Raw genomic sequence first — 15,220 nt, 5'->3', positions numbered from 1 at the left:
GGGGGTAGAGACAAGCAAGCAAAGGAAAGCAAAGCATGTCTGGATGCCCATCCCTTAACCTCTCCTGCGACAACACTTCCTGCAACCTCTTCTGCTGCCACCCCAAACAACACGAACCACCACCGGCACCCCACGCCGCCGCCACCAAACCGCCGCCGCCGCCGCCACACGATGACCCACCCCTCAAGCCGCCGCCGCAGCAGCAGTTCATAACCGCACAGCCACCGCCGCCAGATGAACCACCGCTCAAGCCGCCGCCCTCGTTCTACCCAGCCGTGCTGCCGCCTGAGCCGCCGCCGCCACGTCGTCCTGCAGCGACGCCGTACAGCAACAGAGAAGGCGTCGACGACGACGACAGCCATCACGTGGCGCCGCCGCCACGCCGGTCGCCCGCAGCTCGTCCTCCTTCTGCGCCGGAGACGCCGCTGCCGTTGCCTTGCTGTGAGAAGCCCCCGCCGCCGCCGCGGCAGCCACCAGCTCATGATCAGTTCGCGGCGGGCGTCCCGAACGGCGGCGGCTACGGGGAGAAGCATCCCGTGGCGGTGGCGGCAAGAGCGGTGCCTGCTCGTCACTACGTGCCACACAAGAACCACGAGGTGGCTGCCCCGCCGTCGCCGTCGCCGCCGCCGCCGGCGGCTCGGTACGACGACAATTGGCAAATCATCGAGAGCAGCCGTTACTGTTAATTACAATTAGTAGGTGGTTTCAGCTGGAAATTAATTAATTATATTTATGCATTTGCTAGTATATGTACTACGCGCATGCAGGTTGTTAAGTTCATCGATCGAGTATGTGTGTGTGTGTTTTTTTTTCTTTAATAAGATTGCGATGTTCGGTGTTATAGTGTTGATTGCCTAGCAAATTATTCGGCATACCATGCATGCTAGTTACTTTTTTTTTACTCTCTAATGCTCTTTTACTTGTTATTTTGGATCATAGCAAATACATCCTTTTATGCTTAGCAAATTTCAGAAAACTGCAACTTTAATGACAAAACTATCAGTTCGATGCAACATTAGCGACATGTTTCAGTTTGCTACAACAATAGCGTGAAAAATCTATCTATCTATCTATTATATACTAAAAGTCCATTAGTCTCCCTACAAACGCTCCTAGGCCGCCATGTGGCGTTCCTACAAACGCTCCTAAATCGCCAATTGCATTTTTCAATCTAACCGTCGATTTTCACTTAAATTGGTGGGCCCATTATTTTACATCATTAGATTAGATCTATTTGAAAAGTCATTGATACACCCTTAATATAACGTATAAGCTTAATACAGGAGAAATTTTTACGAGAAAAAATAACGTATATTCCGATCGGATATAAACCCATACGTACTGCTCGCTTAGAAAAAAAAACAAACATACGAGCAGCTACAAAGCCAAAAAAAAGTACTACACTGTACATTGAAACCGTATACACCAGAAAATCATGTGCATACGAGTGAAATCGTTTATACCGGAAAATTTAAGTACGTATGCACAATGGAAAAAAACAGAAATTTTAGGTACTGTTTATAGGCAGTATCCATGCACAGTGGTTTCTTGATGTGTGAGGCAGAGGCTCTACGGTGGGGCAGCCATTGGTAGAACCGCGAGGCGGGTGTCTACAGTGGTGTCGCCATCGGTAGGACTGCCATGAGAGAATTTAAACATAATTATAACTTAATGTATGTGTGAGTCTTTCCTTCCCGGGTGCACCAGAACTCCTCTCACTGCTAGAAACCGTGTATGCCTAGAGTGCAAGAGGATGTAAAGTTCATGGAGCGGGTACTGCCAATGCGAGGTTATCGAAAAGTTTTGCCGTGACGCATCTCATGTGTTAGGACGAGGCTCATGTGTTGGGTAGTCGCGGAGTGTGGGTAAAGTGTACATCCACTGCAGTGTGAGTAAACCAAATCTATTCGAATAGCCGTGCTCACGGTTATTGAGCATCGGGATATGTATTACACTTGGCTAGTCTCTAAATTCTTAACTTGTGTGGGATGGGTTGTTGCATGATGAATTTTTATGCTGTGGGAGCCACTTCCTGAGAAGGGGGAATGTGGACGTCCTCAGAAAACCATGACGACTCAATGGCGGGAAGCTATCCTTGGGAACACAATGGATGGTGGACAGAACCGTCGTTATTTAAATATGAACACTAGTACTAAAATTTGATCAGTCAATGCTAGATCTTAGGCTTGTGAAAAGAATTACAAAACTAGCTTTACGCAAAAGAACCATAGCCATCCTTTGAATACCCCTATCATGTGCATTATTGCTGTGATGGCTTGTTGAGTACGGTTGGTACTCACCCTTGTAATATACAAACTTAATCAGAGGCCGGAGATGAAGCTTCGGAGAATCCCTACGCGTACTACCAGGAGGGTGATGAAGACGAAGGCGCCCAGTAGGTCTTAGTACGGTCGTTGCCTATGGCAATGGCATGCCGCTGCCTAAATTCCGCTGCCTTACCTATTTCTGCTTTTGGATGTATTCCGGACCGCTCGGTCCAATGATTTAAGACAATGCCTGCGGGCTTATGATGTAATAATTAGCACTAGACTGTCGTGTATGTGCATTTGGAATTTCAGCTATGAACTCGTGTGTACCAGACTACTTGATCCAGGGAAATGGTACTGTTTACACGAATGATTCCTGTTATAAAAACGGGGGTCTACACTCACCCTCCTTTCCGCACTCGCTAGCATCGCCCTCCATCTCCGGCCCTCCCCTCCTCCACAAAACTCTCACTCTCCTCTCAGCCTCTCCCCCTCCTCTCCTTCGATCTGCCCCATCTCAACTTCCTCACCGGCGGCGGCTTCCTCTACCCCGTCTCACCTCCCTCGCCCCCATCTCCTCTCCCTCGGCGTGGCCGCCGGCGGATCTGGCAGTGGTGGCAGCGGCTCCCTCTACCCTCTCTTGCCTCCCTCACGTGCCAGATCCGGCGGCGGTGGCGGCGGTCATGGACGGATCCAACGGCAGCGGCTCCCTCCGCCCTTCTTCGTGTCCCTCCCATGGCAGATCTGGTGGCGCCGGCCGCAGCCGCGAGCGGATCCGGCGGCGGTGGCGTATGCTGAGGGTGGATCCGTGTCACGACCGGAAATAACCCAACGGGCTTTCCTGACGTGCGTGCATTAATCCTTGTCCCAGGAGGCAAGGTACACCAAAAGTTGATACAATTCAGAGTTTAACAAGCGGAAGCGTAAATAGTTAACTTATTACATGGGCAATGAAGGCCCAGCACACACAGAGACAAACGAAAAACAGCGGAAGACTAGGGCGACGACCACAGGCACTTGACGGCAGGCACGAGCTAGACACCGAAGCCTTCATCTTCAAGGAGCTCCTCTTCTGGGCTTGGGAAAAATTGAGCAAGACTGAGTACAACCACCGTACTCAACAAGACACACCCACAAATGCAGAATAAATGCAAGGGAGTACAAGGGAATTATAACATAGAGGGGTTAGGGTTGCAGTAAACAGCATTTAAAGACATTTAGTTGCTCAAGTTATTTTGTAAACACGATCTAGGAACTACACAATGTTATTAATCAAGGCCGTGAACCCACACGAACCTGCCTTAACCCAAGGCCTACGATGATTCAGACCGAACTGGCAACCCGACCCTGGGTCCCAGCTCGTCCCAAGCCAACCCAGGCCAACCATTCCATATTTTAGTTGTTAAGCATGTTTTAAGAATTAAAACACTAACTTGGGTACATTGCTCGGCTTGCCCATAACCGAGGGCTCGGCTATTCGAATAGATTATACTCTGATCAGAGGTGTACATCTTTACCCACAAGACACATCTTCCTCACGTGTAACCACGTGCCACATACCACCACGGTATACGGACGGAAGACGTGACATAGTTTCCAACCCATCCTAGCCTTAGACAAGAGTACCGACCCAATCCCGCCTACGGCCGGAACCCCCGGGACAGGCAGGCGAGACTGAGCCCCTAGCAGCAGGGCACCAACCCTCTGCCATATGACATCTCGACTACCGGGCCGCAGCTCGTGTAGCCTTCATTTGCCCTGGAGAATGTCCATCGACCCCCGACTTCATCCATCTCCAATCCGTGTACTTTTGTTTATGACTAGACTGAGCCACAAACTAAGCCTTACCCACTAGACATGTGGAAGTACGGTAGTGCTTTGCAACAGAGGCCCGAAGACCGGTCCTTATATGGCCGAGGTGCTACCATCAAAACCACGCACCCCGAGCCCAGCCTAAAACCATTTTAGGGGATTTTGAATAGAGGGGGCGGTGTGAAGCCAATTCCACAATAATCCAACAATTCCATAGTGTCCAGGTGATATGAATATTTCCCAAGTCTAAAGTTGTAAAACCTCCTAATGTTACCTAATTAAATTGCGAAGCATCTACCTAGAATTAAACTAGTGGTGTCATGAGTAGAGAGTCCACTAGTTGAGGTTTTGTTTGCCTAGGGTGAACAAGGTAATAATAATAACAATAACAATAATAATATGGTCATAACAAAGGTAAATAGGCATGGCTAAATAAAACAGTGATAACGCGGGAATTTAAATAAAGCGATAATGCAATAATTTAAATCAACATAATTTTATAAACTGGGATTCAATATGATCAAGATGATGTGTCTTGCCTTGCTCGTCTTCCCAAACGTCGGCTTCGACTTCCACGAAGAGCGGATCTTCCGAAGCTGCAGCGTCTACACGACCAACGGAAAAGAAAAGGCTTTTACACTACTAAACTCCACATAACAGCAGAAACAAAGCACAAAAATGGGTTCTTGACTTCTTAAGGAAAAATTAGAGACTTGAACGGTCCAATTCCGAGTTCAAATGGCCAAGATATGGCCATTTGAAGTTTATATGCTCTTTAAATGGATATTTACGAATTTCTTCATTTAAATTTTAATTAAAAATTCCATTTATTGCGTCAGCCGGGAGAGGGGCGCGCGGACCGGGTCCACGGGAAGTGGGGCCCACGCGTCAGCCTCTCGGTCCACGGTGGACCGGGAGCACGCGGCTGGCGGCGGTCGGCGCCGTGGGTCCCACGCGTCAGCCGCACCCGCGGGCGCGGGCGGCTGACGGCCGGGCCCACCTGGCAGCCGCGGGGCGCGCCCGAAGGCGGCCTCGCCGGCACGGCCGACGGGAGCGGCGCGCCCGCGCCCCGATGGTCACCGCCGGCGACCACCGGCGCGGCGGAGCGGCGCCCGAGAGAGCGGAGAGGAGAGGGAAGCGAAAGGGCGGTCCTCGGCTCACCCCGGGACGACGAGGACGGCGGAAACGACGGCCGGAGCGGAGGAAGGCGGCGGCGCGGTTCGGGATGCCGAGGGCGACGGTGCTCCGGCGGTCGGCGGGCGAAGCGGAGCGGCGGACGGGGTCGACGGCGACGCGGCGACGCGGAAGGAGGTGACGCCGAGTCGGGAGGAGGACCGGAGCGATGACGGCGGCGAAACGGAGCTCGGCGGCGACGGCGGAGAGAGAGGAGCACGGCGCGAGCACGAATCCGACGGCGAGAGCGAGCGGCGAGCGGCGGAAACGGAAGAGCGAAGCACGGGGGACGATTTTATAGCGTCGGGAGGGAGGGAGAGCGGCCGGGGAGGAAGGAAACCGGCGCGGCGATCTCGGCTCCATCAATAACGCCGGCGAAGATTGCGGGCGCGATTTCGAACGAATCCGAGGGAGAGAGAGAGGGAAAAGAGGGGGGATCGGGAGAGGGAATCGCGGGGAGTGATTCCCCCCTCTTTAATGCGCGCGGGGACGGCGGGATGCGGCGGAATCCGCGGCGGCGGCGGCGCTAGGGCACGGGCGGGCGGCGGGCGCGGCGCGAGGAGGGAGATGACAGGTGGGTCCCACCCGTCAGCGAGAGTGGCGGGCGGGCCCGCCTGTCAGCGGCGCGCGCGCGCGGGGGAGCCGATGGGCCGCGGGGGAAGAGAGAGAGAGGGAGGGACTGGGCCGAGCCGGCCCAAGAAGGAAGGGGGGAAAGAGGACTTTTTAGGATTTTTCTTTTTATAAACCTTTTTAACTTTGTTCATTTCTTTTCAATTATTATTTGTGCTCTGCAAATTCCACTAAAATTTATTTACGCATTTTAGGCTTTTAGGAAATATACAAAAATCCTCCAAGCCTCATTTGACTTTTACATTTGCACATTTTAATTGTTGGAGGCTTTCACATGAATTTTAATTATTCTTTGCACAATTTCGAGGATGTATTTTAGAGTCGATTTGGGACGCGACAAACCTACCCCCCTTAAACGGAATCTCGACCCCGAGATTCGGAAGAACTGGCGAAGAGATCGGGATGGGCTGCCTTCAGCTCGTCTTCACGCTCCCAAGTAGCTTCTTCTTCGGCGTGGTTGCTCCACTGGACCTTGCAAAAACGGATTACCCGGTTCCTGGTCCTGCGCTCCATGGTGTCCAGGATTTTCACTGGCCTCTCCACGTAGGTCAAATCTTCGCGAACTTCAATTTGCTCTGAGTCGGCCTGCTCGGATGGCACTCGAAGGCATTTCTTGAGTTGCGACACATGGAACACATCATGCACATTGCCCAAGGAGGCGGGCAGCTCCAACTGGTAAGCGACTTCTCCGCGTCGAGCAACGATACGGAAAGGTCCCACATACCGAGGTGCAAGCTTCCCTTTCGTCTGAAACCTGTGTACACCTCGCAATGGCGTGACCCGCAGATACACAAAGTCATCCACTGCGAACTCCAGATCACGGCGTCGGTTATCTGCATAACTTTTCTGCCGAGACTGTGCCACCTTTAAATTATCCCGAATGATTCTGACTTTAGCTTCAGCTTCTCTCAGGATATCAGTCCCGAACACTTGGCTTTCTCCAACTTGGTCCCACAATAGCGGTGTCCGGCATTTGCGCCCGTACAACGCTTCATATGGTGCCATTTGTATGCTGGCTTGATAGCTGTTATTGTAGGAGAACTCGGCATAGGGGAGACTCTTATCCCAGGTCTTCCCGAAATCTAGGACACATGCGCGAAGCATATCTTCTAGAATCTGATTTAGACGCTCGGTCTGTCCATCTGTCTGCGGGTGATAGGCGGTGCTGAAATTCAATCGAGTACCCAGTTCTTCTTGGAGCTTCTTCCAAAAGTGAGAGGTGAATTGGCTTCCCCTATCAGATACGATTTTCTTGGGAACGCCATGGAGACTCACGATCCTAGCGAAGTAGAGCTCGGCTAGCTTGTGTCCTCCATAGGTGGTCTTCACAGGAATAAATCGAGCCACCTTGGTTAATCGATCCACAACTACCCATATAGAATCATATCCGCCTTGGGTTTTTGGAAGTCCGGTGATGAAATCCATCCCAATTTCATCCCATTTCCATTCGGGTACTTGGAGTGGTTGGAGAAGTCCGGCCGGTCGCTGGTGCTCTGCCTTGACACGCTGGCACACATCACACAGGGCCACGAACTCTGCAATTTCCCGCTTCATGCTGACCCACCAGTATTTCTCCTTCAAGTCTAAGTACATCTTTGTACTGCCCGGGTGAATGGAATAAGGACTTTCATGAGCTTCCTGAAGTATCAGCTGTTTAAGTTCTCTGCTATCTGGAACGCATACCCGCTTTCCGTTCCATAAGGTTCCGTGTTCATCCTCTGTGAAACCAGCGGCTTTACCCTGTTTCATATTCTTGAGGAGTCCATGCATGTCCGGATCATTCTTCTGAGCCTCGCGGATTTGATCGAGCAAGGTGGGCTTGGCTTCCAACGCAGCCAAGAATCCGCGACCAACCATGCTTAGGTTCAGGGCTTCCATCTGTTGGTTAAGTTCGAGTGGAATGCCACGGACGTAGAGGGTGTTGCAATGGCCCTTTCGACTTAGAGCGTCGGCAACCACGTTGGCCTTACCAGGATGATAGTGAATTCCCACATCATAGTCCTTGATGAGTTCTAACCATCTCCTTTGCCGAAGATTCAGATCCGACTGGGTGAAGATGTATTTCAAACTCTTATGGTCGGTATATATTTCACAGCGATTCCCAATGAGATAGTGCCGCCAGATTTTTAGAGCATGAACTACTGCGGCTAACTCCAAGTCATGTGTAGGGTAGTTGCCTTCATGAGGACGTAGCTGGCGTGAGGCATAGGCTACCACATGACCGTCCTGCATGAGCACGCACCCCAATCCTTGGCGCGAAGCATCACAATACACCATGAAGTCCTTGCGAGTATCCGGCAAGATTAACACTGGCGAGGAAACCAGCTTTTCCTTGAGAGTTTGGAACGCCTTCTCGCACTGCGGGCTCCACACAAATTTCTCTTCTTTCTTCAACAACTGTGTCATGGGTCGAGCGATTTTGGAGAAGTTCTCGATGAATCTCCGGTAATATCCTGCCAAACCCAAGAAACTGCGGATTTGGGTGACTGTCTTGGGTTGCTTCCATTCAGTGACGGCGGTCACTGTTTCGGGGTCCACAGCAACTCCTTTAGCAGATATCACGTGCCCCAAGAATTTGACTTCGGACAACCAGAACTCACACTTGCTAAGCTTGGCATACAATTGATTTTCCCGCAACTTTCCCAACACCAGACGGAGATGGTGCTGATGGTCTTCCTCTGATTGTGAGTATATCAGAATGTCATCAATGAAAACCACAACAAACTTATCCAAGTATTCCATGAACACTTTATTCATTAAGTTCATGAAGAAGGCAGGTGCATTGGTCAAACCGAACGACATCACCGTGAATTCATACAGTCCGTATCGCGTGGTGAATGCGGTCTTCGGAATATCTTCCTCACGGATACGCAACTGGTGATATCCGGAACGAAGATCAATCTTGGAGAATACAGTGGCACCTTTAAGCTGATCGAACAGATCATCGATCCGGGGGAGAGGGTACTTGTTTTTTATGGTGACTTCATTGAGAGCTCTGTAGTCGACGCACATCCTCTTCGTCTTGTCTTTCTTCTCCACAAAAATCACAGGAGCACCCCATGGGGAAGTACTCGGACGTATGTACCCCTTTTCTTTCAACTCTTCCAATTGTTTCTTTACTTCGGCCAGTTCATTTGCTGCCATACGGTAGGGTCGCTTGTGTAGAGGAGCGGTTCCTGGAGCAAGATCTATTCGGAACTCAATCTCTCGCTTGGGCGGCATACCAGGTAGTTCTTCCGGAAACACGTCTCCGAACTCTCTGACGATGGGGATTTCTGACAGTTCTATCTGATGAAGTTCTGAACTTCTGACAGAGGTTGGGGGTGCAAAGAAAACAACCGGTTGTTCTGGCCCTCGGTACAGAGTAACAGTGCGTCTCGCGCAATCCACTACTCCTTGGAATTGTGCCAGCCAATTCATCCCAAGGATCACATCCAAGTTCTTTGTGTCTAGAAGAATCAGGTCCGAGGGAAAAGGAATCCCCTGAATTTCTATAGGGACGGCAGGGCTATAGTACTTTGCTGTCATAACCCCTCCAGGGGTGGTGATAAGCAGAGGGTTTCTAAGCCTTTCTACCCCCAACTGATTTCTCCCCACGAATGGCACAGATATAAACGAGTGGGAAGCTCCAGAGTCGAACAAAATTGTAGCAGGGATGGAATGAACGAGGAACGTACCAACGATGACGTCTGGAGTTGTCAGCACGTCCTCGGCCGTCACGTGATTCACACGACCCCGAATGACATCCTTGCCACCGTTGTTGGAGCGGGGAGGCGCTTGGCCTTGCTGACGCCTTGGCTTTGGGCATTTATCCGCAAAGTGTCCGGGCTCGAAGCAGTTGAAGCACAGACGCTGCGGACCTGAAGCGTCCCTGCGGCTTTGAACGGGCTGCACAGCTGGCGTAGGAGGACGGGGCGCACGAGTCCCTTGCTGATTCTGCTGCTGCTGCGGCTGTGGGACGCGCACCACGAATTGAGGTCGGGGCGCTGGGCGAGGTTGCTGCTGCTGCTGCTGCTGCTGCGAGGAGGATCCCCCTGGGTAGGGATTGGTGTAGCGGACCCTCTGGTTAGCACCCTGCTGATTGCGGAAGTTCGCCAAGCGGCGCTTGTGCGATTCCAGCTCCTTGTGCTTGGCTTCCAAGCGGATGCTCTTGTCCACCAGACGTTGGAAGTCCGGGTAGTCCCCAGAGACTAGACGAACGGACAGCTCAGGGTCCATTCCTGCCAAGAACTTCTCTTGCTTCTCCTCATCTTCCCGCACATCCTCCGGGGCATAACGGGCTAGATTGTTGAACTCATGCAAATACTCCATCACGGAGCGGTTGCCTTGCTTCAACTCCCGGAACTCCCTCTTCTTAAGAGCCACGACGCCGGCGGGCACATGGGTTCTCCGGAAAGCGGCGGTGAAGCGAGCCCAAGTAATCGGTTGCCCCTCGGGCTGCGTGGCCTGGAAATGGTCCCACCATAGAGATGCGGGCCCCTGCAGCTGATGGGCGGCGAAGATGACTTTCTCTTCATCACTGCACTGCACAGTGTCCAGCTTCTTCCCCACGGCATGCAACCAATCCAACGCATCCACAGGGTTGTTGGAGCTAGAGAAGGTGGGTGGACGGATGCGGAGGAACTCGGCGAGTTTAGAGTGTTGTGGGGGTGGTGGTGGAGCATTCTGTTGTGGCGGGTTTTGGAGGTGGTGGAGGAAAGCGGTCATCATGTTGGCTTGCTGGGCGAGGATTTGGGTGATAATGGCATTGGTGTCTGGTGGTGGTGGTGGAGGTGGATTGCCTTGGTGGTTGGGGTTGCTGCCTTCGGGTTGGTTGCCTTCACCGGTGTTAACATTTCTCCTGGTCGTCACCATCTGAAAACCCCACACGGAACCAGCAAACAGAGAGAGCTAACGATTAAAACTAACCACCCACGACTACCATTATTCTTAAATTTATCACTGCTATTAAATTGGTTCATTAATGTTCAAGTTGCTTAGGCAAATAAAATAAGACAGGCTCCGACATAGTTACACCACACACCGGCATAACCATGCCCCACACGACTCCAAAAAGACAAACGAGAAAGAACACACGCGCAAGCCTACTAACTGCTCGTCTACCGCTGCGACGGGCCAGGACGGAAGGTGAGCAACAGCGCACCCTCCGAGCTACCAACGCCGGAGGCTTCCCCCTCCTGGGGAACCACGGGCGCAGGCTCGGCACGAGGGGTCTCGACGAAGCAAGTCCACGCCAGGGACTGACGGACAAGCTCAGGCCTGGAGGTGCTCTTGCGGGCGGTGATCTTCTGGCTGCGGCAGACGCGGCGACGCTTGGGGCGGCAGATCTCTCCCTGGGCGATCTTGAGCTGGTGCAGCTGCGCCTCCACTGCGTCGAGGTCCTTCTTGAGCTGCAGGTTCTCCTGACGCAGCTCCAGGATCTTCAGGTTGTTCTCGACCATCCCGCGGCGCACCATCTGATGGAAGTCGATACGAGCCGCGTCGTACGCCTCCACCATGCGTGCCAGGTGCACGACGGTAGCGTCATCCTCCGAGCTAGCATCCCGGAAGGTGGCGTAGTCGCGGGCTCCTCCGCGACGAGGGTGGTAGCGGTAGGGCGAGTGCTGCAACTCGTCCGGGTAGCGCTGGTGAAGAGTGCCGATGGCGAGGAGGGCGGCGTTCTGGCAAGCGGCGGGGAAGGAGTCTCCACCCGCGGTGACTGTCAACGAAGTCCGCTCAGAAGAGCCGGCGAGGATCACTGCAGTGACCTCCCAACCAGCGCGGGGCTCCGCATCGTCACCCTCCTGCTCCGGAAGCGGCCTGGCCTGGTAGTCCACTCCGTGTGGATACCCCAAGACCACGCACATGCCTCGCAACTCCAAGACGAAGCCAGTCATGTCCAAACCACGACGGGTGACGCTGCCGGCCATCTACAAACAAAAACAAAAAGAGAAACAACATTTTAAAGGTCAGATTTTGATGATAAGTGAAGCAGCAAGACAGAGAGAGACTAGACAGTTTTCACAAATAACAAAGGATTTTTATTTTTGAAAATATTGCTAAGGCTTGGGATCTACGGCTCGTCCTAGGGTCAAGGGAGGCTCTGATACCAACTTGTCACGACCGGAAATAACCCAACGGGCTTTCCTGACGTGCGTGCATTAATCCTTGTCCCAGGAGGCAAGGTACACCAAAAGTTGATACAATTCAGAGTTTAACAAGCGGAAGCGTAAATAGTTAACTTATTACATGGGCAACGAAGGCCCAGCACACACAGAGACAAACGAAAAACAGCGGAAGACTAGGGCGACGACCACAGGCACTTGACGGCAGGCACGAGCTAGACACCGAAGCCTTCATCTTCAAGGAGCTCCTCTTCTGGGCTTGGGAAAAATTGAGCAAGACTGAGTACAACCACCGTACTCAACAAGACACACCCACAAATGCAGAATAAATGCAAGGGAGTACAAGGGAATTATAACATAGAGGGGTTAGGGTTGCAGTAAACAGCATTTAAAGACATTTAGTTGCTCAAGTTATTTTGTAAACACGATCTAGGAACTACACAATGTTATTAATCAAGGCCGTGAACCCACACGAACCTGCCTTAACCCAAGGCCTACGATGATTCAGACCGAACTGGCAACCCGACCCTGGGTCCCAGCTCGTCCCAAGCCAACCCAGGCCAACCATTCCATATTTTAGTTGTTAAGCATGTTTTAAGAATTAAAACACTAACTTGGGTACATTGCTCGGCTTGCCCATAACCGAGGGCTCGGCTATTCGAATAGATTATACTCTGATCAGAGGTGTACATCTTTACCCACAAGACACATCTTCCTCACGTGTAACCACGTGCCACATACCACCACGGTATACGGACGGAAGACGTGACATAGTTTCCAACCCATCCTAGCCTTAGACAAGAGTACCGACCCAATCCCGCCTACGGCCGGAACCCCCGGGACAGGCAGGCGAGACTGAGCCCCTAGCAGCAGGGCACCAACCCTCTGCCATATGACATCTCGACTACCGGGCCGCAGCTCGTGTAGCCTTCATTTGCCCTGGAGAATGTCCATCGACCCCCGACTTCATCCATCTCCAATCCGTGTACTTTTGTTTATGACTAGACTGAGCCACAAACTAAGCCTTACCCACTAGACATGTGGAAGTACGGTAGTGCTTTGCAACAGAGGCCCGAAGACCGGTCCTTATATGGCCGAGGTGCTACCATCAAAACCACGCACCCCGAGCCCAGCCTAAAACCATTTTAGGGGATTTTGAATAGAGGGGGCGGTGTGAAGCCAATTCCACAATAATCCAACAATTCCATAGTGTCCAGGTGATATGAATATTTCCCAAGTCTAAAGTTGTAAAACCTCCTAATGTTACCTAATTAAATTGCGAAGCATCTACCTAGAATTAAACTAGTGGTGTCATGAGTAGAGAGTCCACTAGTTGAGGTTTTGTTTGCCTAGGGTGAACAAGGTAATAATAATAACAATAACAATAATAATATGGTCATAACAAAGGTAAATAGGCATGGCTAAATAAAACAGTGATAACGCGGGAATTTAAATAAAGCGATAATGCAATAATTTAAATCAACATAATTTTATAAACTGGGATTCAATATGATCAAGATGATGTGTCTTGCCTTGCTCGTCTTCCCAAACGTCGGCTTCGACTTCCACGAAGAGCGGATCTTCCGAAGCTGCAGCGTCTACACGACCAACGGAAAAGAAAAGGCTTTTACACTACTAAACTCTACATAACAGCAGAAACAAAGCACAAAAATGGGTTCTTGACTTCTTAAGGAAAAATTAGAGACTTGAACGGTCCAATTCCGAGTTCAAATGGCCAAGATATGGCCATTTGAAGTTTATATGCTCTTTAAATGGATATTTACGAATTTCTTCATTTAAATTTTAATTAAAAATTCCATTTATTGCGTCAGCCGGGAGAGGGGCGCGCGGACCGGGTCCACGGGAAGTGGGGCCCACGCGTCAGCCTCTCGGTCCACGGTGGACCGGGAGCACGCGGCTGGCGGCGGTCGGCGCCGTGGGTCCCACGCGTCAGCCGCACCCGCGGGCGCGGGCGGCTGACGGCCGGGCCCACCTAGCAGCCGCGGGGCGCGCCCGAAGGCGGCCTCGCCGGCACGGCCGACGGGAGCGGCGCGCCCGCGCCCCGATGGTCACCGCCGGCGACCACCGGCGCGGCGGAGCGGCGCCCGAGAGAGCGGAGAGGAGAGGGAAGCGAAAGGGCGGTCCTCGGCTCACCCCGGGACGACGAGGACGGCGGAAACGACGGCCGGAGCGGAGGAAGGCGGCGGCGCGGTTCGGGATGCCGAGGGCGACGGTGCTCCGGCGGTCGGCGGGCGAAGCGGAGCGGCGGACGGGGTCGACGGCGACGCGGCGACGCGGAAGGAGGTGACGCCGAGTCGGGAGGAGGACCGGAGCGACGACGGCGGCGAAACGGAGCTCGGCGGCGACGGCGGAGAGAGAGGAGCACGGCGCGAGCACGAATCCGACGGCGAGAGCGAGCGGCGAGCGGCGGAAACGGAAGAGCGAAGCACGGGGGACGATTTTATAGCGTCGGGAGGGAGGGAGAGCGGCCGGGGAGGAAGGAAACCGGCGCGGCGATCTCGGCTCCATCAATAACGCCGGCGAAGATTGCGGGCGCGATTTCGAACGAATCCGAGGGAGAGAGAGAGGGAAAAGAGGGGGGATCGGGAGAGGGAATCGCGGGGAGTGATTCCCCCCTCTTTAATGCGCGCGGGGACGGCGGGATGCGGCGGAATCCGCGGCGGCGGCGGCGCTAGGGCACGGGCGGGCGGCGGGCGCGGCGCGAGGAGGGAGATGACAGGTGGGTCCCACCCGTCAGCGAGAGTGGCGGGCGGGCCCGCCTGTCAGCGGCGCGCGCGCGCGGGGGAGCCGATGGGCCGCGGGGGAAGAGAGAGAGAGGGAGGGACTGGGCCGAGCCGGCCCAAGAAGGAAGGGGGGGAAAGAGGACTTTTTAGGATTTTTCTTTTTATAAACCTTTTTAACTTTGTTCATTTCTTTTCAATTATTATTTGTGCTCTGCAAATTCCACTAAAATTTATTTACGCATTTTAGGCTTTTAGGAAATATACAAAAATCCTCCAAGCCTCATTTGACTTTTACATTTGCACATTTTAATTGTTGGAGGCTTTCACATGAATTTTAATTATTCTTTGCACAATTTCGAGGATGTATTTTAGAGTCGATTTGGGACGCGACAATCCGGCAACGGCGGCTCCGTCGCCTCGCTTCTCCCTCCGGCGACAGCGGTGGCCTCGGCGGCGGCCGAGGGCGGATCCAGCGGCAGTCCGTGGTAGG

At 52.9% G+C, this 15,220-nt stretch overlaps 1 protein-coding gene across 1 annotated transcript; it reads left to right on the top strand.

Annotated features, from left to right (window-relative positions):
- The first annotated feature begins 35 nt into the window (after positions 1–35).
- On the top strand, positions 36–686 carry LOC112936465 (leucine-rich repeat extensin-like protein 3). Its single transcript, XM_026020492.2, has one exon. The coding sequence runs from the start codon at positions 36–38 to the stop codon at positions 684–686; it is 651 nt and encodes a 216-aa protein (XP_025876277.1).
- Positions 687–15,220: the final 14,534 nt, after the last annotated feature.

Source organism: Oryza sativa, chromosome 9 (genome assembly GCF_034140825.1).
Source record: "Oryza sativa Japonica Group chromosome 9, ASM3414082v1".
NCBI lineage: Eukaryota > Viridiplantae > Streptophyta > Magnoliopsida > Poales > Poaceae > Oryza > Oryza sativa.
This window is presented reverse-complemented; position numbering and strand designations above follow the sequence as displayed.